Here is a 25,607-nt window from a genome sequence, read left to right as displayed (position 1 = left end):
TTTAAATTACGATCAGATATGAGACTTTAAACTTGCTTTCCAAGACCGTTCCTCCCCGAATCTATTCGAATGCATTTTGCCGACCATATAAATCCTAATTTGAGCCTAAGAAAATAACTTCTGCGCCTGACGTTCATGTGTTTTCTTAATCGCATGATGTGTTTTGAATGTGTTTTCATAGCTTTTTAGCTTCATGAAGTGTTGTGTACATTTTCCGTCGTTGCACTTCATTCCCACATTTTCCCTTCAATATGTCAACACATACATGCTAACATTTCTCGGGTCAATGTTTGCGCTGCATCATTAGCTTAATTAAAGCGCCACGATGTACTTAGATTAGTGACTCAATAACAAAATCATAGATTGCTCTTGGCAGTTTATCAAGCAGGAAACTTCAATGACCCCCATCCTTGATCTTATGCTGAACTCTTTGCTTGGAACTTGTTTAGACGGTCCAGTCTGCACAACTGGGAATAGTGTGATCTGAACTTTGTTCATTCCTTATCCATGAACAGGAAGTCTTGGTGTAAAATTAGAAATAGAAGTCTTACTTTTCTACTTATCAAGATGAATCCTTAAGGGAATTAAGCCAGTCGCTATGCATCTGCACTAATGGGCCGATATTCTGCCATGTTGTGACCTGAGGAGACTCTATTTACTCAAGCAGAAGCAAAGCAAACTGAGCTTCACCGTCCCGGTGTCCGTGTTAATATCTTATTGGTAGAAATTAGGCATCAACACATCTGAGCGGCAACAGACACAAAGTGGTTTAACTTCCCAAACAGCCCGATTCAATCGCTCACTGTGACCCCTGCAAGGACTGTACAGAAAACAGCCTTAAACATCTGTGCGCAGTTGTTGAGTACTAAACAAACCTGGCAACAAACTGATCCTTAATTTGATAATGAAAGGAAAAAACAACAGTGACAGGAGGAATCAATCTGATAATAAATGGAAAAAACAATAACTGACGCTCAAGTGGTTTTTCCTAGTGTCATTTGCCAGGGACGCATCATTAAGCCCCGTCTTATCAAAGATAACAGAAAACACAGAGGAATCCATAATGAGGAATTCGAATCAGACGCAGATGCGAGGATGGAAGCACTACAGTAAAGTCCATTCAGGTTACCGCAACACGCTGAACTCTTGCCGTCATGACCCACCTCTGAACTCGCATGTCAGCCAGATTTCTGACTGTGTCACGGCTGCTCAGGCTGAGTCCAAGAGCGATATACATCATAAGTCAGCAGAATGACACTTCTTCACTTTACAGCAAACTAGTCAGATGGTTCAGTCTGCGTTCGTGACCCCTGCTGCCACCCCGTTTCTAGGCTGTAGGCTGAAATCCTCAAATGAGGCAAATCTGTTGTTTTAACCGTGCTTGGGCCAGTTTTTTTGGGAATATTTTTTGTGGATATAGGAGCGGACAGGGGTGAGGTTAGCTGTGGTTATTAAGGTCAAGCCGACGTGAAGGGAATTCAGCGGTAAAGGAAAATACGGCTGAAATAAACAGGGACTGAAAACAGACAGTGATGAGCCAAAACACACGACTGGCCCTGTCTAACAAGGTGTTGGTCCTCTATGTGAGGCCAAAACAGCTTTGCCCCGGGCCAAGTTACGAACTCTAGACTGCTATACCACCACATAAGTCGTACTCTGACCCAGTTGTGTGGCTGTAATTGTTGAAAGTTTCTTAGGTCTATATATATCCAGGTATTAACTTCATGTCTGTCTTCACTTAGTCTGTGAGTGGTCATAATGTTTTGCCTTATTTACTTATACTGTTAATTGTCTCTTGCAAATTAGACTGCGTACAGACCAAAACACATCAAACCCTGATATATTATCACCTCAGACAATTGATAATTAACATGTGAACATGTTAACGACAGCTTATTTCATATTTATTCAGCATAAACAAATACATTTACTCTACAACCGTACTCCAGTTCAATTTTTACGTACTTGAACATCAGTATTTCCATTTTCTGTTACCTTCCACCTCCCCTCTACCACATTAAAATAAAAAAATTTAAAAAAATGCTCTACTTTCCACTCTTTAAGGAAGATTTTGCACTTTAACTATTAACTATTTAAACGTTTTTCCAAATAACAACTTTTCCCTCAAAATGTCACAAATAATTTTGTTTCAGTCAAAGCTGCAGGAGGAGCAACTTCTTGTACCAACACGTTTCTTCTTGCAGAACAACAACACCTGCTCAATATAATCCAAGTGATGGAAAGTCCTGTTTCATTTTGATAAATATTGAAATGGTTCAAGTTTTTGTTGCCAAAAGTCTGAGAGATCAAACCTGTACTATTTGCTGCTAATACTTATGGGTATTTACGTTGACACTGTTATATTTGCACTTTCTTAAGAAGAAAGGACATGTTTTTTTAGGCTAACTGGCTGAGTTAACCCTTTACTACTTGGAGATTCTAAATTTCAACCCTAGGGTGTTACTGTAGGGCATAATTAGTCAGAATTTTACATTTTTATGTGGAAAATCAATATCAATGAAGTTACCATAAGGACACATTTAGGTGACTAGGAAAGCACAGGATCCTCCACTCCACCAGTTCCTACCACCACCACATGCTTCCCTTCCCCTGTCCATCCTTCCACATCCTCTGTGTCCTGTATTCACTGAGGTGTAGCAACACCGTCCTCCCTGCCACACAAGGTTATTCCACTGAATAAAGATCAACAATCTAGGTCCCAGGGACGGCCGGTGATGGCAACACAAACACACTGAAACAATAAAATTCTTAGCTGCAAGAATATAACTGCATCAATCTCATATAATGTCGACACCCTGTGGTGTTTAACTATGCAGACAATAGATAAAATTTGTATTTAGACCACTGGAGCATAAGTGCTGATTCAGGCAACATTGTCACATTAGACAACATTAAGTCACTACTTTGTGGTACGTAATTATGGAGGTACGCTCAGTATTCATGCAGAGGTGGACCTTGTAGACCATATATGACCAGAGAACGATGTCTTGATCTTCTCTGACCGACCACCTCACTCAGATGCACGGGACCAGATATGGTTCCTCGCCCTATAAAGGGTTAAGGTGTGCATGGTTTCTAGGATGGACACGTTAATTTATAATGACTGTGCCACCCATGCTTCACTTATTAGTTCAAACAGGGCACATACAGGAATTTATCAATATTTTTTAATACTTCACCAGCACTTTGAATTATAACCATTCACATCATTGACAGTTTATGATTAAACTACAGACAACTCATACAACAGAACACATGCGTAGTGTATAAACACTTGTATAACACTTGCAAAAAGCTGCATGTTGTTTGTGCCTCTGAATCTGGTGCTCTCACCCACAGTAGTCCAGTTCTTATGTTACTTGTTCACCTTTGTTTTTTACATTCACACTTGTCTAATTTAGACTCAAACTCAAAATTTCCCTCAAAAATACCTTCCGATTGTAAGACCTCATAAAGTTGTGATGGGACTTTTTAAATACTTTTTAAGGATTTTAATTTCCCCAAAATTTGATAACGAACTTCCAACACTTCTCAAGACAGTAAAACACAGTGAACCCAACACTGTCAATGTCCAATGAGAAGTGGGAGAAACAATCGGTCTGCACAGCGGTAATGAGCGGACACTTTGATTCAACTAATTAATATTAAACATACAGAGAAACTGACCATAAAATAATTAATGACAGCGAAGTCTGCTCTCCTAAATTGCTCTTTTAATCTGTGTCATCCGCTGCTTGTGGCAGAGGCTGGCATCAATGCTTGATTAAAAATGTTTCGAAGCCAGCTGAGTCCTGGACCCAGGCACTAACAGCTAATTGCCGGTGGGACTCTTTGCACCGATCTCTCAGAGCGCTCTGCTTCAGTGGTGCCACGTAACGAAGCAGAAATACTTTTTAATTGCACTTTGCGCAAGTGCTTCTATTTTTGGTTGCTCCTGTTTTATTTGAAAGTATTGAACTTGAACAGAGTAGAACAGCTTTCTGAAGTCCAGCTACGACAATTAGAACACATGTACAGCCAACAGGATGTGTTGAAGTGTCACCTAGCAACGGTTCATAAGTGTTTATGGATTCCATGTAGTCCAGACAGAGAGCGTGCATGGCCTTGCAGATGCAGTCTGGTAGCTGGAAGTCAACAGAGAGAAAAAGAGAATGCACCAAGAGACAGGAATGGAAGCAGGAGAGGACGGACGGAGGAACGGACGGGAAGGCGGGGGCGGAGCGAGGCAGAGATGGATGGAGAGTGAAATGAAATTAGAGCAAAAATGAAAAGAGCAAGATGAATGGAGTGATGATACAATTGCCTTCCTGGCTGAAAGCTTTCATGATTGATAACACATTTATCTGTTCTTCTCCTGCTTGTGAGCTTGAGTCTCAGGTCAGTTTTGAAAAGTTAAAAAAAAAAAAAAAAAAAGGCTGTTTGTGTGTATCAAATGTTCATTCTTTCTAATCCAACACAGACTCGACACATTCCTGCTTTTTGACAATGAAGTCACTTTATTTCGTAAGATTCGATCATTGTTATATAATTTCTCCAATTTACATCCATGGATTGTGAATGTGCATCAGGGTTATTTTAAGCTTCACGTCCTAAATATTTTAGGAGTATTACCAGTTATGTAATGGGTCACTTTTCCAGCAACAGATCGTTATCTTCACTGGACTAAACAATGTAAATGGACTGTATAACCACATGAAAAACCTGTGTGCCCTGCCAATTGACTGTTGTTTCCATCACTTGTACAGAACAGTTTCCCGTGTTTCATTTTTTACTTCACTTTTTACATTTAGATTTAAAATTGAGTTACTTTTCAGCAAGAAGTTCAACCCAAAAAAAACTGTTATTTAGACGTGTTTTACACATGAACTCACCTTAAATGCATCTGCTAGAATCTCTGCTCCTCTCTGATTGGTCCGTTTGGAAAGCCCCACGAAGAACTCTCGACCTGCAGAAAGAACGATTTAATTAATTTGATCATTGAGAATCAGTAAAACCAGCTGTGATAGAATAAAAAAAAAAGAAAGTCTTGAACCCAACACGTAGGGCTGCAATATCTGAACACTGCAGTCACCACAGTGTGCACTTGCATGTGAGGAAGAGGAAGGCCAACTGTGGTGAGTACGGTGGGGCGCAGACAGAACGAGCCCCGAATGCCTGGCGAGTTCTGCAGCAGCACACTGAGCTCGGGGATGGGCTCCTAATGTTGCTGCTGAGCCTTTACAATCTGAGCCATTAGCCGGGGCCCTGCCAACAGGAAATGTTTCTAGGCCTGCCATGTGAAACCGATTTCAGCTGGAAGGAACGACAGCACAGAGCCAACGTCTAGAAACCCAATTAGGTGTACTATGCTTTTTCCTAGTGGCCTGTGCAGCGTAGAAGACACTGACCCACATTTCGAGTCACCGCACGGCTGTAACGGAATGTACAGAAAATCAAACGGAGACCACCATGTTCTTGATTCTTTTCCCGTCAGCGGTTTTATCACCTGGTGCCAGAGGGCTGCGGTAGCACGCGGCGAGTCTAGCAGATTTGTCGGATGGTACACGATGTTTTTGCCATAGATGTTTTTTTTTTTTTTTTTTTTTTTTCATGGGAAAATCTGCTTGGTGCGCCGAGGCACCAGGTCACGGAGGGCAAACAGAAGGAATGTTTGTGTGGAGGATCCCAAAACACAGATGCACACTTACAGACACGCAATCGTCTACGAGCTGCAGCGGCTCTGCTGTTTTCACTGCTCTCTGTCGTTTCCTGTTTACAAGCCCGACAACAAGTACAGCAGCCCTTAGATGAAGTGCACGCAGTAAAGCCCCAGGTTACATGTGGTTTATTAGTTATGGAAATTCTCCCTGACGCTTTACGGCGGCTTTAACCGAGAGGGACACATTATTTTAACAACAAGAGCGTACAAGGTGGAAGAGGAGTGGACCACAGCACAAAGAGGCCTTTAATGCAGTTTAAATCACCTGCCAAGATTTGTCATAGCATAAAATTCGCAAGATATGCAAGCCATTTTCCTCTAAAGAGGGAAAAACATCCTCCCGTCCTTCCTTCCATGAATGAGAGCTTCGACGCAGGAACGTGCATTCTTGTTGTTTTTATTTAGCTATTGTATGGAGTTTTGGCAAATCGCTTAAATTTAGCATGACTTCAAACTTTGAGAAAATCAAACTAAATGTGTTGGAGGGTTTAACTTGTAATCTAACTTAGTTACCTTTAAGACCAAGTACTCAGTAAAGTAACTAAGTTACTAAGTAAGTAACTAAGTAATCCGGTAACCGTGGCAACGCTGCTGATACACAGTTGGATTGTAAGAGTACAGGCTAACCTGCAGTTAGTTTAGTTTTTTTTCATGAGTTGAGTTTTCAAAATAAAAAAAAAAGTTCTGAGTCCCTCGATAAAACCCACGCAGTTTAAAATAAATCTTACTTCCCGAAGATGCGCTTCCTAAGAGAATGTCTTTATTGTCATTGTAGAGGTTCAACTAAATCAAGGTGGTCTAAGGTCCCCCTAGGTGCTGTAGAGGCACAGGAATAATAAAAAACAAATAACGGAAATGTAAAATAAAAAAAAAGAAAGAAAAAAGAACAGGCTTAGAAACAAATGTATGAAAAATAAAACACTAACATGTCCTAATGATCCCATTCACATGAAGCTTGGAATCGTCCTCCACTCAATGGTTTTTATACCCTGCTGAAATCGATACAATAAACACGTGAGCATGACATCAGGCTGTAACCTACCAGTAAAGAGGACATCTCCTCCATCCAGCGTCGCGTTCTCGTCAGTCATTTCCACAATGTTCAGATTCAGATCCTTCAGAGCCCCTCTCATAGCCTCCGTCTGGAACAGACACAGGGACACAAACACACTTAAATCATCTGTGGACATTAAACAAAAGGATAAAGCAGCTGAGCCTTTTGATATTTTCAGGAATATCATGATGTGCTCCAGGTCTAACATTGTAAACAAGACGATGGAAATAAGTTTGGATGCTTTCAGTGGATTTCTCTAAGGCACAGTATTTAAGAGAACTCAGGTTCATGAGATTGAGCGCAATGAAACAGAGCCCTTTTTTTTTTTTTCTCCAGCTGGTCGCAATGACATCATTTCAATGAGCCATGAAATGATGTCATTTTGTAGGAAGTATGTTAAAACTTTTACAAGGCAGTGGCTGAGGAAAATAGGTTCGCTGAAGGACCAGAACAAACTTTGCGTATACCTCTTCCTGTCCTCCTGTTCTGGGTCGTCTCTCTTCCATATATTTATAAGAAGGAAGCGCAAGGACGGTTGCCTCCCGGATAGCATTAGCATATATTATGAAATGCATCAGCTGTCGGAAAAGTATGGGGAATCCACACTTCACCTGCACGTAAACTCAAACCTGGGGAAAGAGCAGGTCTGTTTTTGGCTGAACTTCGAATGGTCTGCTCTCCTGTCTGACCGCCCAGTATGATTTTTACTGTCCTGCTCTTTTCGGGTTCCCGCGGGAGCCGTTTCCGAGGCTAGTCATGTTAGCGAGAGCATCAGTGTTTCCACGAGCCCTATCTCGCTATGACCTCAGTCGGCTCACTATGCCTCTTGGCGAACATAATGCTCCTGCTTCTCCTCATCTGCAGAAGTCTGAAACATGAGGTCATCCAGGTAGGCTGCCATCCACTTCCAGCTAACAGTGTGGAGGCCTGCAGAGGGAGGCGTGAGCAATTCCTCTCATCTGCACCAATACACAGATCAGGCATAACATTATGAGAATGGAATGGAGAAGAAAATGACCATCTCGTGACAGTCCAATGTCCTGCTAGGAAACCTTTGGACCTGGCCCACCTAGACCGGACCAGGCACTAAGAACTTAAAAAAACATGAAAAACAGCACAAGGTGTTGACCTGGCCTCCAAATTCCCTAAATCCCAAACTGGTCAAGTATCTGGGAACCAATATGATCCCAGTAACATCATTCTGTTGCCACACCACGGGACACCCTCAGAAGGCCTATGTTCATTCGATGAGTCCTACACAATATTATGGAAGTGGTCATAATGTTATGCCTGATTGTGTGCATGCATACACAGTAGGACTTGTAGTTTGTTATTACAGATGCCGATGTCTTTAACCGGCCTTGTGAGCGACTTGCTCACGACCAGCATGGCATATTTCCACAAATAGTATGGTGGAAATCCCACTTAAACATCAACTTTCCTCCTCCATGTTTCATCTTCACTCCTGGCCTTCTACTCATCTCTGCTTCTGCTTCAGTTACTTAAGAGGAACATCGCGTGCTTCCAAGAAACTGGGTTCACAAATTCATTAGCGGTTTCTTAAAAGCTTTGACAGCAACAACGTGCTGCATAGGTAACAGTTAATCCTGCCCATTATTCTTTGAGCATCGCCAAGCCGCTCTCTGCTTTTCATTTAGCTAGGTTCGGAGATATGTTTGGTGGGAATTAAAAGGTTGAGTCAGGTTCGGAGGAGCGATCCAGATGGATGAGAGAGGCCTTTTGATGTGTATTCAAGTCACGTGTTGGGTTGACTTTCTGTGTCACGGCAGCGGGATTGAAGCTGGTCCCAGCAAAGTGGTTCCTGTGCCATCACTGATTCATCATTTACGATGAAACTTCAGACAAATGATTCAGTTCAGACATTTATGAAAATGTCTGAAGACTGTGCGCAAGTCTCTCTCTCCCAGTCAGTGATTCCAGATCTGTACAACAGAGCTGAGGAGTTTTACCCACTGCGCCTCACACATCAGCCAGAATTTCCACTTTATTCCTACTTAACTCGCCTCAGGCACACTGGAGCCTTCAGTATCACAATGGTCATCTGCCCAGGAACCTGCTGGACTGAATGAGGCAGCCCTTTACCTCAGCACTCTGGCATTTCCTCTGACATGACAGGAGGCGATGTGACCCAATGCGTGTTCAGGCTCCCTCAACCACCACATGGAACATAATGGCCCCTATACATAGACAGCAGTTTGCATGTGGCACATCATTCAAGTCTTTACACTTACTCATATGTCGCAGCTCAAATTCAGTACAGACAACATTCTTGTCAAAAATATTATCGCGCAGTATAGTGTAGTAAACAATTTATGAATTGTAATTAAACACAAGCTGTTTAATGCCTCAGAGCTGAATATTATCATGGTAATATTAAGCTCCATATGGCTTGATTCTGTCAAGTGAAGAATATTGGCTGAGGTTCAGCTTCACTCGGCAGCACTCTGGAGTGGCTATGGGGCTCTGGCACAAAGCGGACAGGTAAGCCTCGGATAGATTTAAGGCACCACTTAAATGTGCAGAAGGAATTAGAACAATCCACTTGACTAACTGCAGGTTAACCGACATTAAAAAATAAAAGAAAGTCAGGTAAGGAAGGCAGGCCGTGAAGCCGTCTCAAGTAACCCATGCCTGGACAAAAAAGGTGTACCTGAACACTAGGAAGGGTTACAAACAATCGAGCCTGCTCCTAGTAGACCACAGACACACACACTGGGCAACCGCAACATAAACTGTAACGTCTGTAATATAACTATCTTTACCTGTGTTTATTCCCATGTGCAATGTACACCGATCAGCCACAACATTAAAACCACAGGGGAAGTAAATAACATTGACCATCTTGTGACAATTCAACTTTCTGCTGGGAAACTTTTGTGACTGTACTTCATATCAAAAAAACAGGTTGACACAGGATTTTACCTGTTGCCTGTTTTTTCATCATTCTCATACGCCATCACGTCAGCAAAGGCATCTACACATTTAAGTGCACCTAATCTCCATGCATGCGCAGTTCACATCAAGATTCCCCGGTGTGATTTTTGTTTTGTTTGATTGAAAAAATGTACAAACATCTCTACACTTCAGAGTTCATTCTCTTATGGGAGTGGACCAAAACTTTGCTCTGTTTTTTGAGCTGCTCGCAGCCCTGGAGCTTCTACAAGGACACAGTCTGACAGGAAGTCCATTGATAAAATCAGAATGTGATGGGCAGGTACATCAACGTCATTGTGTAAATTAGCGGGTTGACGTGGCATTTGTGTTCACATTGAAGCCAAGTGTACATACATACGATTTGTATTGTATGTTATTTTATATTTTCTGTGTTTATTTAACAGCCTCACACCAGAAAATGTCCAAGCATTGGCTTGACTGTCATGTCCTAAATAATCCAACAGGGACCGCGTCTCTGTAGCGTCACTCAGGTCCTGTTCAGAAAAAGTACATTTCGTAACATCTCAAATGATGCTCCCATTGTGTAAATAAATCCCGGGGCTATTGGAGCAAGTCTTGTTATTCATATGACAAGAGAGATTACAAAGGGCATAATCAGATACACCTGTTCAGCTGCAACGTCCCCATAGGGTGTTGTGTTTAAACACTTCTCGCTTGGCAGCAGAAGGCTTCACACAAGCCAAGAAAATCTTTCTCCACCTCCACCTGTCTACATTTTCCATGCCGTTTACAACATCACCATGTTGCAATGGATACATTCAAGGTAAATAACCCATATACAGTTCATGCTGGTTGTCACACATCAACTTTAAAGAGAAATTCGGGTTTTGTTCTGGCTTGCCCGTAGCATCCGCTACTTTTAAAGTTGCAGCGCAGCTGTTGTTTAAATCAGTTCGCAACTTTTCTTTGACCCACGAAATCACCGACTCTTTTTTGACTGCGGCCAAATGCACGACAGCAAAGTCTCAAGAGAATGGCATTTCAGAAATGTCAAAACTTAAATCACACATCAACCTCTAAACCCTGTCGGTGTGATTAATATTCTGTGCTCCTGCCGCAGCTAAATTATTCACCTCATCCAGGTAAACTTCAGCGTTAAAGCAGAGTGTAATGAATGAGATTTAATTCTCTGTTGTTCTTCAGCCAGCTTCATCTGTATCAGTCTAATTAAATGAAAGGCAGCTTATAGGTTTTGCTACAGGCTGCCTTGAAGAGATGGTGGAGCTGTAATTATGACGAACAAAGCCGCTGGATGGTTGGAAAAATTAGCATACCGCTGCAGGTCCCACAACTCCCACAGATCCATTGCCAATTAGACCAGATTCAGTTTGAAGCTAATGTTTTATTCCTCTGTTGACATTTTTTATTACATAAGCTGGCATGCTGCAGATGTCTTTTTCCGTAGTAGGGTATCTTTAGAAAAAAAAAATAAACGACTGTGTGTTTGCTTGCACATGGACGACTGCATGGCAAACAGCTGGCCCAACTCTGGCCGTCAAAGGCGGCCATTATTAATCCCCCCAGGCTCACGCATTCACGTGTTGCATCTTGTTTTATCTGTACAAAAAGCATGAAGTATAAAACCAACATGTTTTGGAGTTTGACGAAGTGCTATGCCAAGATATTGCTTGGTACATAACCCTGTGTACGGCCGCGAGTAAAGGCAATTTAATGCGGAGATTAATGAGCTATGGAGCTGATGATAGGTGTTTTTCATTACCTTCGGAACGAGCCAGGTGAGGGGTTTCCCCTGATTCCTGGAAAGGTATTCCAGCACAATGGCTGGTGGTGGTAGATTCATATTTACAGTACATCTGTACAAACAAAATGTCAAACTATTTCTTTAACATTAAAACCAATATTTGATGAGGTTTTTTTTTTTTTTTTTAACAGAATACCTCTCACTGAGTATCTGAGTTTGACTCTCTCCTCAGGGTCCTCATCATTGCGTCCTCCTTCACTCTTTCGTTATCTCTCACATTCCCTCTATTCTCTGCAGAACCTCGTGGCAGGGTCAAGAATGCTCCTACAGTGGCTTCTCATGCAGAGTGGCCTATTATCTCTCACTGTAAGGGACATCTAATACCCGACCCTGCGTAGGTGCCAGCTCACTTTGCCAGTGCTCGTTCCCCTCCACTCCCTCCAACCCTCCTCTGCTCCTGTTTTTCTCCTCTTTTATCCCCCCCCCCCCTCGAGTGCTTGGCCGGGCGACATGCTGTTAGCCAGCACCCTGCTTTGAATGAAAAAGGCCTTTTAAAATTCATTAAGAGGCTGAAGGCTCCGAGGGCCAGTCGGTCTGCCTGCCGCATTCCTGCCGTTCCAGCACAGGACAGGGGAGACGGAGCAGAGAGAACGGCCTTTTATTTGGGGCTTTTTTATGGACCAATTCTCCCTTCTCTCGCCCCCGGTACCCGTGGATATCGCATTCTGCTAAAAAGGACCATCAGCCTGATAGAGCACGGTGCATTTGGGAAGGGAATAGAGTACACAACAATAGCATTCCTGAGGGTCATCCTAGCCTCCATACACCAGGCAACAGAGTCCCACGCTCCAGTATAATAGGGATACAGCATTCCTCCGAGCCTCGCACACAAGGAGGTCAGCCTCTTTGGACGACAGTTATCTGCCAGTGTTTGTCAGTTTATAAAGCACGAGGCACAAAATGCCAACGAGTTCACGGTTTAAAATGATTGGTTCCCCTGGCTTGGATGAATTCGTCGGGTTTTAGAGGTTGATTTAAGCAGGCTATAAATTTAATTCAATTTTATTTATGACAATACAAATTGTCTCAAGGAGCTTTACAGAGCCAAGGGCCTGAATCCCCCAGAACAAGCACTAAGGCAACAGTGGCAAAGAAAAAACTCCTTTTAAACAAGAGGGAAGTTTGAGGAGCAAAGGCAACAATACATCGATGTGCATTCGCTTATTTTTGGCTACGTGAGCAGGGAAGAAAGCTGTAAATGCTACACTGACATTATCAATTTGTATAGTTTGTCAAACAGCTGGCTAACAGCATTTTTTGTTTTGTTTTTGCGTTTCTGTATGGAACTGATGACGTAAGTGGTTTTGAAGCCGACATATTCTTTACAGTTTGTCACCAGTTTTAGTTATCAGTTCTTAACATGTTAATATCAGCTGTAAGACAGGATACTATAACACGGCCTATGGGGATTTGCTCACTTAAGGCTCATTTGTGTCTAAAATCTACTGCAAGTAGCTCTACAATTAGCATGTAGCTCTTGGTCAAGCAAGATAATGGTCTTAAATGTTGCACATGAAAATATTGCAATTTTTTCCCCCTGTTTCTTTAAAAACAGTTTTTAATAATATGATTACACAGTGTTCAGAACAATGCACCAAGAGACACTGTTTTAGACCGGACTATTTTCAGTGTAGCGCTTCTAAACACACATGGTGCGACTGTGTCACTGTGAGGTGTGGTGAAGATGGAAAGGTCAGAAAAATGACGCGGCAGAACAAGAAGAGTTGTGTTGTGTCAGTTGTTTGGGTTATTTTTAAGGTGACCAGACGTCCCTGATATCCGGGGACAGTCCCCGCTTTGGATGACCTGTCCCCTGGCTGAAGCTGTCCTCGAAAGTGTCATTTTTTGTCATACCGCCCAGCCCTAACATGACTACAGAGTGATGCATTCTGCAACATATAAGGCCTACTGCAGCTTTAAGGCTGCCTGACCGGACTTCATTAAAATGTAATAAACAAGCTGTGAAATGTCTCCAGTACAAAGCACAAAGAAAAAAAATTGTGTAATGGACACACAGTTTGAGCCTCGTGCGTCATAGCTGAAGCTTTGGCTGGACATCCGGGACACAGATGATGATCGTAACAGATAGCAGAGGCCAAATGCGGAGAAAAGTTCAAAGACCGGTGGAGTACAAAATAGGAATAATGACTGCATTTCAGGGCAATCGACTGAGCGGAATTTGAAATGAACGCAGAGACCTCATTAGCTATGCAACAACTAACTGGATAAGGCTATCAAACCCCTTTCAGGTAGGAAGTCTCTGACGTCAATTAAGAAAACAGAAAGATGGTTCCCTTTGTTTGCCGAGGGGAGCGAGTGCGATTAAATGGCTCAATTATGGATTTGTCAAAAGCCAGCCATGTGCATCGCTTCACGCCGAGTGCTCCTTTAGAACGAGCAGCTGAAGATTTGAATAAATGGCTGCCAGAAGCTGTAACACGGTTCTGACGAGGCATTCAGACGATTTCGCACGGAGACACACACTGAACACACGGACGAAATACTGAAGCGAAAAAGTTGTGATATTGCAAATCAGCACTTGAGGATCTTTTCACAGTTTGTCCTGTAGGAACAGTAATTACAAAGGACACACAAAGCATTCATACATTCTTCATACTTCACACAGGTGGGTGCATACGTGGAAAAAAAAAAAAAAAGGCTGATACTGCGATGGTGGTCAAATGGCACATTCCTGAAGGCAGCTAACTCCGAGGGTTAGCACTGTCACGGCCTGTAACGGCCGTATGAAATGACAACAAGTCATTTAGTAGCAGCCAAGAGAAAACAAACCCTCCATGGCCTGTCCCTGCGCTATCCAAACAAATCCGTGGTGTATGTTGGAACATACCTGTGGTTAACCAAGCCATGACATTTCCCCCTCTTTCGCAACCCCTCCCCCTCCCTCCCCCATCAGCTTTAGGATTACATAAATGTTGAGAAGTAGGTCAATGTGAAGGCGTGCACAGTTAACAGTAGCAGATCTGGAGACCCGCGCACCACAACGACCACAAGGATCTGGCAGGATGCCTCCGAAAAAAGAGCTGCTTCAGCCAAACCTACTGGGCTGCTAGACTGCTTTCATTTGGGGCTCCCAGGATATCAGGGCTCCAAGGAGGAAAATGCCACACTGTAGTCCCATATGGACACATTTACAGCTATCTGAATGGTGGGAGATAGCAGCAAGGCCAGTAGGATGTGAATAATTTGGAAAAAAAAAAACTGTAAGGGGAAAGTGTGTCTGATTGTTCAGTGGGGCTACCTGGGCTTTCTAAGGCATCTGTTTGTGTGAAAATAATTACATCGCAGACGGCTGAGAAAGGCTGCTGTAGTCCTTGTGTAATTACATATAAAAGGTAAGATGACAGCCCGGGTAGAGGCTCATTAAACGTAAATAAAGACAGCTCTGGATAAGGTTGTACAGGTTATTCCTCATCTACTCTGTTTATTATTTTACCAACAGTAAGCTTGAATTTGAAAGCAATTACCAAAATCACATTCTATTATGTTTATTATCTCCATTTGCGCACTCAGTGATGATACAAAAATCTTCTTATATTCCTAGAAACCAAAAAACAAAATTCTACACACAGTCCATCAGTCTACCTCTATGAGATTGAAGGATCTTGTCTCACAGGAAGGTGAAGGTTTTTGTTGTTGTCGTCAATTCGATTTCTCTTCTTGCTCACTGGTCTTCTAAGCTAAACAGCCAATCAGAATGATCTCTGTGATTTCACATGTTAAATCACATGAAAAGTCAGCCACAGGATTCCCACTAGTACAAGACACACCAGAAAATCTGGGGCCACAGACGTTGCCCAACAGCCCAACACCAAAAAACTGTTGCCATCACTTTGGTGAACTTCACAGGTCTTCTTCTCACTTCACTTCTCACTAATCTTAAACCTGCATATATGAAAAGATTTTAATAACTGTTGGGATATATCTTGCACACATTTTTATCAAAAGTATATTAAAATAATATTTTTATGTTCATTATGATCGTGTGATTTAATAAAATTAGCTAATTCAAAATTAATTTTGATTGTATTCTTTTTGTTAAGTTGAGATAATCATGACAGATATTTGTTTTTTGGCAATATATCACATTTCATATGGCAAATAACAAATTGTATCTAGTGTCCGAGAAGGCACTTTGGGGCTCTTTCTCCTCTTTCTTAGTAATTTAATATGAGTATATACAATATGAATATGAGTGTAAGTCAAGTGTGGATTTATCGCATGTCATCTACAATATTTTTTATAAATAACTTTCAATTTCAATCGTCATCTTTAAACTTGCCACATGGTGATTGGTTACAGGCGGCCATGTTGCCTGGAAACAGCCAAAATGTGATCAAGTATGATACCTAGTGTGAACCCTGTTAAACTCGAAAAGTCCCACAATTATATATTGACCCTACAACAAAGACTGAATCCAACTCATATGGTCTCATGGCGGGCCCAACTGTCAAACTTGTTTGATATCAGTTGCGGTGGCCACAATGTCCAGAGTTTAGGAGGTTTACCGAGTGAAGACCAGACTGGTTTGGGCAGGAAGTGTGAACTGAGGGATAAACTGGCCCAAAACTCCTGTAGTATGGTTGCTTCTTGAGGTGGTCATACACTGCTTTAAGTTGTTTTTTTCTGAGTTACTGATCAATGTTGAATCAGAATTAAAAAGCGTAATCTTTTCAAATAGGAGGGCAAAGAGCGGTAGGTAAAATTACAGAGAAGAAATACACAAAGGTGGGTGGGCAAAAAGCCTGCTGCCAGTAACAGGAAGAGTTCAGATGAACAGTAGTAAATACAGAGGTTCCCAGAAATTATGAGGTAAGGTGTTCCTCTGTAGAAAAAAGCTTGAATCCTTAATCCTTGATATTATCTGTTATCAGGAAACAAAGCCTAGGACATTTCAAGTCTCAACAGAATCAGAAGAATCACAAGTCAAATATGTGGTTTAAATGAGATTAAATGCGGAAATAAATGTTGCGAGAAAAAAAAAAAAACGTGGATGGACTTAATTAACATTTTGTCCTGTGGCACCTTGCTGCTTACAGTGTATGTTCATAGAGATAGACACTGAAGCAGAGCTGAGCGCTGTGAAAATAAACAGAAATATGAGTCTGTTTGACAAGTCCAGTGTCTGTCCCAGAGAAAATAAAGTGTTCGCTGCAATCAGCAAGGCTGCAAAGAATGTGTACGCTGCCTACCTCTCACTGTGAAGGCTCCACAAATACAGGAGAGCTGCAGGCTAGGAACCGTTGGAAAGCAGAGGGACGGAGGTGGTGAATGGACGTAAGCATCCACCGTGGGGGAAAAACAGAAGGGGCTTCAGTAAATACATCTCCACTTGGTTCCAACTGCTCCATGTTTATTGGGTTTGACCCCCACAGATTGGACCTCTATGCCCAAACAAGGGGGAAAGCCAATAAACTCACCTACCTCGTGTTTAAATACATTTTCACCCTTTCCTGGCTACACTGGTCTGATAACAACACCACGTAATCACGAAGCTACCACAGGAGGGGGAGATTTATCACATATATCACATTTACAACTAAAATCTGCTGCAGCGCTGGCTGGTTGGACGTCAGCAAAGGATGTTTGTATTCAGGGGAGAACAGCTAGCATGCCCGGCTCGCTCTGCTCTACACCACCAACAAGCAACGCCCATAAACCTCGTTTTACGACCACGATTTCCTGCGCTGAATGACATCAATTGGAAAAAAGTGAAATATTCCGCACGTAACCTAAGCACCACAAATGCTAGCTCAGTTAAAGGTCGTCACATTCTCTTCCCAATGTTAAGGCAAAGGCTATAAAGCTCCCATGCTTTTCTCTGACAAACTGAGATTTACTCCAAAGCGTTTACATCGTGTAATAAGTCGCAATATTTCTGAATATGCTGTTTGAATGATATTTCAGAACTATTTCAGTTTCATTGAGAGCAAGGGAAACGTGGAGAGAGCTGAACACATAGAGAGAAAAGAAGCTGTATGGCCTTTTCTCCTTTTCTCCTCCTTTTTTTGTTCCTCAAGGGAAACCCGAGTGGGAAACCCTACTCGCCGTCACCTTTCGCCTACCTGGGCTGACAGACGTGGGACCACCCACATCTCCAGAAAAGGGTGGGAGTTCAAGGTGAGCAGACTGTGTCAATCACATGCTACAGTGCAACAATAAGGTCTGTGCGTGTGTGCACAGATGGCCGTATAGGATTGCAGCATCTATAGAACCTAAAGGACAATCAGAGAACTAATGGTGAAGACTGTGAAAACATGCACAGTGCTTTATTTCGTACCATTTACGTCATTCAGTGATTTTACTTTAATTCCTCAACAATGTGAAAATAAATGAGCTTGAAGTGGTACCATCTAAGCTTGGTAGTGCAGTCGATCACGCCCCCATCAGCCTTTGTTTTCTTGCAAATAGTTATTATAAAGTAATGAGCCTTTTCAATCAAATCATACTGTACAGTGAATGGAGTGAATGAAGGGCAAAGGATGTCTTGCGTTTTGGATACAAAACACACAAGAAAATCTGAAACTGGATAAATGCTGAGGAAAGGGTGGAATATACAAGACAGCAGTAGTTTATGGATGAATTTAGCATTATTAATTTACTCCATCAATACAAGAAGGCCTCCCAGTGGCTCACGGTTTTCATTGTATTTATTTTATTCAATTATCTTGAGCAAAGGGGGCATATCTCTTTTTCATTTCATTGTATTTATTTATTTAAAAAGGACATTGCACATTAATCAACTTAATAGTAAATGTGCCAGTGTTAGCCAGCTAGCTTATTTTCAACTGTAGTCCTCATGGTAAGTTTTAGAACGATTACCATCATATGTAATTTTGTAATTCAATCCAAGCAACATTAGTATTAGTATTAGAATGGCAGCAAAAACTTGAGAGGATACCCAAACAAAACCGTACCATTACAAGAAGTAGTATATATGTTTTTCCGCATCGACACTGCAGGAACTGATTCCATTTCTCAGAGCCATATTTCTGCAGCTTCTAGTTAATGGTACTTTCACTCAAGAGGACTATGTGACATTGGATTTAATGTCCAAGCTTTGTCAAGCACCATATGCCTTATTGCAACGCAACAAAGTGGTGTTGCTTTAACAACACAAACACAAAAATGAAAAAACTGTATGTAGTCAGGAAGCTCCCTAGTGGATAGCTACATTCAGCGAGTCTTCACTCCTGTTCAGAGTTATAGAGATATATAGAGGGGAAAAAACAATAACATGCTAAATAAAAGGCATAAATAACTCCTCCACCACAACCTATTAAGGAGCAAAAACTTGCAAGCGCAGTGGTATGGTTCTATAACCAGCCGGAGGGCAAGTGTGGGCAGCATGAACTTTCTGAAAGCTGTTGTTTAACATTCAAATCAGACACTTGTGAATGACATTCGGAAACAGTGAGCTGAATTATTATGGTAATGCGCTCCGCTAGACATCTGCATGGGAGGTTTTGTGGAAGTACATATGGTCGAGGACCAAACGCTGAATGGAAACTGGAATGCCTGACAACTGTCACCAGGAGTCGTTTCCTATAACCTGTCAGGCTTTCCAAGCGCTGCGGTTAACCGACGCTTATTACCCTTACAGAATCAAAACTTGGCATGCGTCTCACGTGTCCCAAAGATGATTCAATTGGGATGATTTGAGAAGGAATCCCCGTTGTGTTTGTTTTTGTTCCACGGGCTGAGGCCCCTGGAAAGCCAAAGTAAAAATACCCAAAGCTCCCACATATTTAAGCTGTTTCAACATTTGTGAGGCCCAAGGTGTGCCACAGAACGGAATGTCCAACAAAACACACTCCGCGAAGGGTTCGTCTGGATTTATGTGGCTCGGAGCCTGACCTACCATGGCCTCTTCCAGAGGAGGAGAAGTATGTCTGGTGCTGAGCTACAGGAATGGTCAGGAACGGAGTCTGAAAGTTTGGGTGAGTCACGTTGCGATTGCTCGTCGAAGGCTTCCCTCGCTTTCTCTCTTGCCTCCCACGCAGGGAGTTCTCTTAGGGTATGGTGCAGGCTTGCTGAGACAGAGAAAGGGAGAGGAAGTCCCAGCTAAGAGGTCAGGAAAGCCACATAAGTGAGGAGGGAGGATGAGGGGAGTCAGAGAATTCAACCTCGCTGCATACGAGGACTACGAGTAACAAGTGCCTTTAAAATCCCTCCCACCGTGTGCTCTGCTGGATATTTGTTCATGCTATTGATGAATATCTGCCAATGAAACAATAGAATTTGGACACGAGCTTAACAACCACAGGATTTGACAGCTTTATGAATCCTTGCATACCGTCTCAATTGTGAGGGAATCTATTGACGTGTTTTCATATCTGCATTCTTTTCATTGTTGAGGTGTTCCAGCGGTTGTTCCTCTCTGCTCTGTCCAGAATACTAAAAAGACTGTGGAAATACTGCGTCCTGCAGAAAGAAAACACCATCATACCACATGGCTACACCCACTTTTTCCAAAGAATGCCGTGGATGTGATCCCAAAGGGGAAAGAAATATAGTTTGCCAGGCAAAGTATGGACTTACTGCCCATTATGAGGGATTTCCCAAAACAGACACGTGAAGCTAGACGTATGGGAGGGGCTGGTATGGAAAAAGGAGGAAAAGGAGCCTGTGTTTTAATCTTTAAAGGAAAAAAAAATGAAATGGGCCAAAAGGTTTCCCATAAATGTTAATGAAGGGCTTTCCCAGAAAGATTTTTTTTCCTCCTTTCAGCATGAAACAAGAGGTCAGGTGCTAATGTTAACCAGATCTGCCTTTCAAGTATAGCAGAAGAAAACCATGTGGAATTAGCCGTACTGCAGGGAGCAGTGAGGCAGCTAACTTTGCATGATGATGTGTTAAAAGAACTGAGCAGGCCTTAGCCACAGAGGCACACAAATCTAAGAAAAAAAACACAGTGATTGAATAATTTTCTTACATTTTTTAGAAACTGCATCATTTGCATTGCAAACTCTGCAATGCCTTGGGGTTCATATGATGGTTTGTTGTTCTTAACCTGCTCCTTGTGTAACATACTGTACAGTTGCCAAGAGCTGCAGCTATATTTACTGTTCGAGGCCCATGAATGCTCATTCAATTCTGATCCAGCTTTTTAACACTTACTTCAGGAGTTACTTTGGCAGCAATTAAGCACGACGCAGGTGCAGTTTCAGGGGACTGACAGTGTCTCTCCACTGTCAGGAGAAAGGTGCAACAAGCGCCACAGGCTAAATCCAAGCTATTGACTGAGTTGCTAGGAACTCAACAGATATGTTGAGGTTATCTAACATCTGATGCTGTATTGGGGTGTGTGGTTGCACAACTTCAAAACTGTCAGGAGTACTCAAGCTGAACCCACAAGGGCCCTCTACGTAGCTTCCACAACCGTCAACTGTCCGGCGCGAGCATCTTTTAGCACTTGGCTAATATGCTCACTTTTTATATTCTTCAATAGATTGATGATGATCCAATTTATCTTCGTTGTGAGGCGTTGGGGATTACATTAAAAGCGCCAAGTGTGACTTAATAGTTATGTAACTGAGATGTAGGATGCATCATCCAGCTAAGTGTCCGGAAAGTGAGAAACAGCAGAGACGACTCAGAAAATATTTCTTTCTGATATGCCTTCAGGTCAAAAACCGTTTCACGGCTCTACTCTCAGTCAATAAACTAGAGAGAGACACAACAATCCCAGTGAATATTTATTGTCCAACTGCTTCATTAAACTTTTGGGGCCAAGGCAGTCTCCATTGGTCCAGCTTATTAAAACATACTAGTCATGATATCATAGCGGCTACAGCTGCTCAAAGATGACTAAACTGATAAACTGCTGAATAAAAATGTCCAAGATTTAACTGATGGACGCTTGATGTGCTACTTCTAAACTAAAAGTCATGCACAAAATATGCAAATTAATGATAGATGGTGTGCCGTCTCATATCACACCTGCCTGCTAGCCTGTTAGTAGGTTTAATATTGAAACCAGTTGATCCTCAACGCAGTAACAAGCTAACTAGCTTGAACTCAGTCACTGGCAGCCTCCATCAGGCTTCCTGTCAACGATAACAGGCTGCCAGCAGTCAGACTGACTAGCTATGTCTTTGAAGCCCCACATGTAACCCATGTGTGTGTCTAGGAGGGCCACAGCGCAGCCCCTCCCCACTCCCACCCCGCACTCCTGAGGCCTGTGCTCATGAGGCCACATAGCGCGCCTCTTACTCCGGGGCCTCCGTGCAAAAACATCGCCCCTGCCGCAGTGAAACGAGACAGACTGTAATGGAAACGGCACACTTTCCAGACACTTGAGGGAATAGCAAGCATCTCTGCCTGAGCTCCCCTCGAAAAAACATACAGGGATACCAGCCCTGAGCCCACCACCATCACCAGCACCAGCACCAGCCTCTCTGCTAGTCTGGACAATGCGGGATCTCAACTTTCAGGAAATAACTAGGCAGGTTTCATAATGATTATAATACATTACAGAAAATAAACCTTCCAGTCTGAGGACTTTTTAAACATAACAAAAACAGAGAAAGAAAACTAATTCAAACTAATTCGTCAATAGCGCTCGGCAAGTATGTACCTGCATAGTTTTGTGACGAAGGTTTAGCCGTGTTGCAAACTTTACTTTTTTACAGACATTCCACAGACTCACATTTCAGTGTTTTGTGCTGCAGACTGATCATCCTGTTCTCCAGATTATTCAACGCTGTCTAGACGTCCCAAAGGGTAACAAGATAGTTTAAATAAAGTGTAATAAAATCTTAAAATCATTTGCTCGCTAAACACTTGCAGACAAAAAAACACGCACGAATCGATTCAGCAGGCTATGACACAACTTTAAACCTGACATTTCGATTTCTTCTATCTCTCCTTCAGGCAAATGACATTTAAGCGCCGACATCAGCGTGCAGTGGGATCAAACTTGGGCAATGTTTGACACACTTCAAACCACGCTGACCTCCAAAATGCTCTGGTCACTGTGTTGGCCTCTGTCTCTTGTGTAATTGATTTGGAGGACATTTTATATATTCTCCTTGGTTTTGCAGACTTGATATCACCTGATATCAGCCTTTTGCACAGTTGACATGGAGAATCAGAACCTCTTCTTGGACACTTCCTAGGTTCTATTTCATCACCATACACCAATCAGGCATAATATTATGACCACCTTCCTAATATTGTGTCCCTAGTGCCTCCAAAACTGTCCCGTGGTGTCTCTCAACAGTGGGAACCTTTGGATCCTATGGGTTGAGATGAGGGGGCCCATGTGGATTCAGATTTCTTCCAGTGCATCCCACAGATACTTGATAAGTTTAGGATCTATGGAATTTGGAGGCCAGGTCAATACCTTGTTCTGTTTTTCATGCGCTTTTCCTAAATGGCATTTGTGTGTGTCCCTGTGCATCAAGGTGTGTCATTGCTATAGGACGGGGGTCTGATCTAGGTGGGTGGTACATGTCTAAGTAACATCCACATGAATGAATGCCAGGTCCAAAGATTTCCCAACAGAAGAGTGAATTGTCACAAGATGATCAATGTCACGTACTTGACCTGTCAGTGGTCATAATGTTTTGCCTGATTGTTGTATTGTTGTATTCCTAGGTGTTGTACAATAACTAATTAGTCAAGAAACGTACAAATCCACAATGAAAACTATTAATTGTCGTAGCCAGCACAGGAAAATAAGGAGAGACTTGCTCCGGACTGAACTTACGAAGGTGTTGTACAGAAGTAGACCAAACTTCACCTTGGAGAAAATCCATCTGAATGGTGACAGGTATGTGGACTTATTGAGAGTTAAAGTTGGGGAATCCCCGACACATAACCTGGAACTGATTCAGGGTTCACTGACAGACAGAATCTTGCTGTTGGTGTCAGGATACTGACACCAACATCAGATTTAGAGCAACAATGCAAATGAAGCGGTGTTGAAGTGAAGCCCTGGCATCTGCTGTAGGTTGACTGCAGATTAGAGAAGCTGCTATAAGGTGAAGAAGCGTGTCACTCCCTCCTCCTCCCCACCTTTGCTTCATTTCACCCACCGTTACAGAAGTGGATCGCATTTCACCCCCCCTCCCCATCTGATAACGTATAGCGTCGTTCAGGAGCTCTTAAACCTCGCCATTCTTCACATTCTCCAGATTCTGGATGGTGTGACCTCATTGGGTGAGCGAAGGTGGTAGGAAAATAGCCCCCGGCCGAGCCTTTGCTTCAACATGGAAACTTAAGCTAGCAAAGAATGCGTGACTATGTGCAAACTTGACTGTGGCTGCAGTTGCGAGAGAAAACAACATGTTTTGCAAGCGCGTTTTCACCGCAGCTCATTCATTTAAGTATGAGCATGATTACGTCCCATTTCTTACAAACACAAGTCGACGCCACAGATTTATGCATGCTCAGATTAAAGCTCCATTTGATCTGGATTCATTTCCCGTTTGTACCCTGTCCACAGGCTCATATGACGTGTGGATAAGTACCAATAAAAATTACGGCTGTTTTTCAGTGAACCGGCAGATCTTGCTCTGATTTAAACCTGTCTGGACCAAGGTCTTTACATTTTTTTTTACAGTTTTTCATCAGGATATCTACCCGCTTTTCTACCGTCCTTCGATAAAAATATTTTGTCAATTTGAGAGATTTAACATTTCAAAAAAGAAAAAAACTAAAGACACTGGGAAAGACTCCATAAAAGCACATCAAATACATCACTGTATTGTGTGCTACAGGTCCTGTTCCTCTATTTTGAGCTTAAGAGACTGGCACTATTAAAAGTTTGCTAAATTAGCCGATTTGATACAACAAAGAACCCGTTTGATGTGACATGGAATCAATTAATTCAATAACAGCATCAGAAATGTCGCATGCTACGGGCTCACTTAGCATCTGAGATCTAAAAGGAGAAGGATGGTGCAGGTGGAGGCGTATGATGAGGAGATAAAGGAGGATGAACAAGGGGTGGTGGCAGTTCTGGCAGCAGAAAGCAATTATGCGGCTCTCCGCTTTATAGAATGGGAATATAGAGCAAAGCAATACATTAGTTTTGCCAATCAAGCTGAGTGTATGTCCCTTTGTGTGTGTGTGTGTGTGTGTGTGTGTGTGTGTATGCATATGGTGAGTGAGGTGCATGCCTCTCACTGGAGCAGGTAATTACTAGCTGGTGATAAAAAAGAGGAGAAGGGGGCATTGTGGGATAGCTGGGGCGTGAGTCGCCGTTTCTATCAGGGCTTATTGAATGAACGTCGGTGGACATGATTGACTACACAGCTGGGAGCGCAGGTATGCACTGACACACATACAAACACAACACGCGCGCTTGCACATGATGAGACGGGGGAAAAAAAACGGTGTACCTCAGTAAATAAATACAGACATTTTCTTAGAAAACATGTATGCATGAAATGTCACGTCGCCTAAAATGTGCAGCATGAACCACAAATTTGAACCGAAAAAAAAAAAGATGCTTATGCTCATGACCAGGCTGTGAAAACATTCATTTAGGCAGGCTCTGCTGAATCATTTACCAAAAGTGAGGTGGAAAAAAATATATAAGCACGGACTCTGGCTTTTACGTAATGCCAGCAGCCAGTCAGTCAGAACCACAGGATGCATGCAGGGAAGCAGAGAAAACAAACACTGAAGGATGTCCTTTCTGCATACTTGATGCATTTCCCAGCCGCAAATACCAAAGTTAGCCCAGGACGCTGCAAAACAGATTCACTCTAAACCGACCTGTGATTTTACCTTATAAGGGTTTGAGGGTGTATATGTGCATACGTGTCTGTCTGCGTGCAGGCGTGCTAAAGCGGCTAAGTTAAGTTTCTGGGGGAGAATATTTCGCACAGCTGGTGAGTCTTTGTTATCATCTAGAGATGGTGTTTCTGGCAGCGTCGGCTGTGGTTTGGGAAAGCTTAAAGGAGATGAAGAGAAAAAAAAAAATTCCACGGTTACCACTTGATCTAACATCGTTCCAGTCCACCGATCCATGCCAGCAACACACACACACACACACACACACACACACACACACGGAGAACCTCCTGGTGGTAGGTCTGAACTGGAACATTGTTGGAATTCTAGCA

At 42.5% G+C, this 25,607-nt stretch overlaps 1 protein-coding gene across 1 annotated transcript in view; it reads right to left on the bottom strand.

Moving 5' to 3' along the window:
- Positions 1–25,607, bottom strand: part of ddah1 (dimethylarginine dimethylaminohydrolase 1) — an 80,491-nt gene that overhangs the window by 14,078 nt on the left and 40,806 nt on the right. The window contains exons 3-4 of the mRNA XM_047588171.1: positions 6,762–6,861; positions 4,893–4,966 (exon numbers count right to left, since the gene is read on the bottom strand). Coding sequence (XP_047444127.1) covers positions 4,893–4,966; positions 6,762–6,861 — 174 coding nt within the window. The remainder of the gene's footprint in view (positions 1–4,892; positions 4,967–6,761; positions 6,862–25,607) is intronic.

The sequence above is a fragment of the Mugil cephalus genome, chromosome 6 (assembly GCF_022458985.1).
Source record: "Mugil cephalus isolate CIBA_MC_2020 chromosome 6, CIBA_Mcephalus_1.1, whole genome shotgun sequence".
NCBI lineage: Eukaryota > Metazoa > Chordata > Actinopteri > Mugiliformes > Mugilidae > Mugil > Mugil cephalus.
The sequence above is the reverse complement of the archived record's forward strand: the minus strand, read 5'-3'. Positions and strand labels throughout refer to the sequence as shown.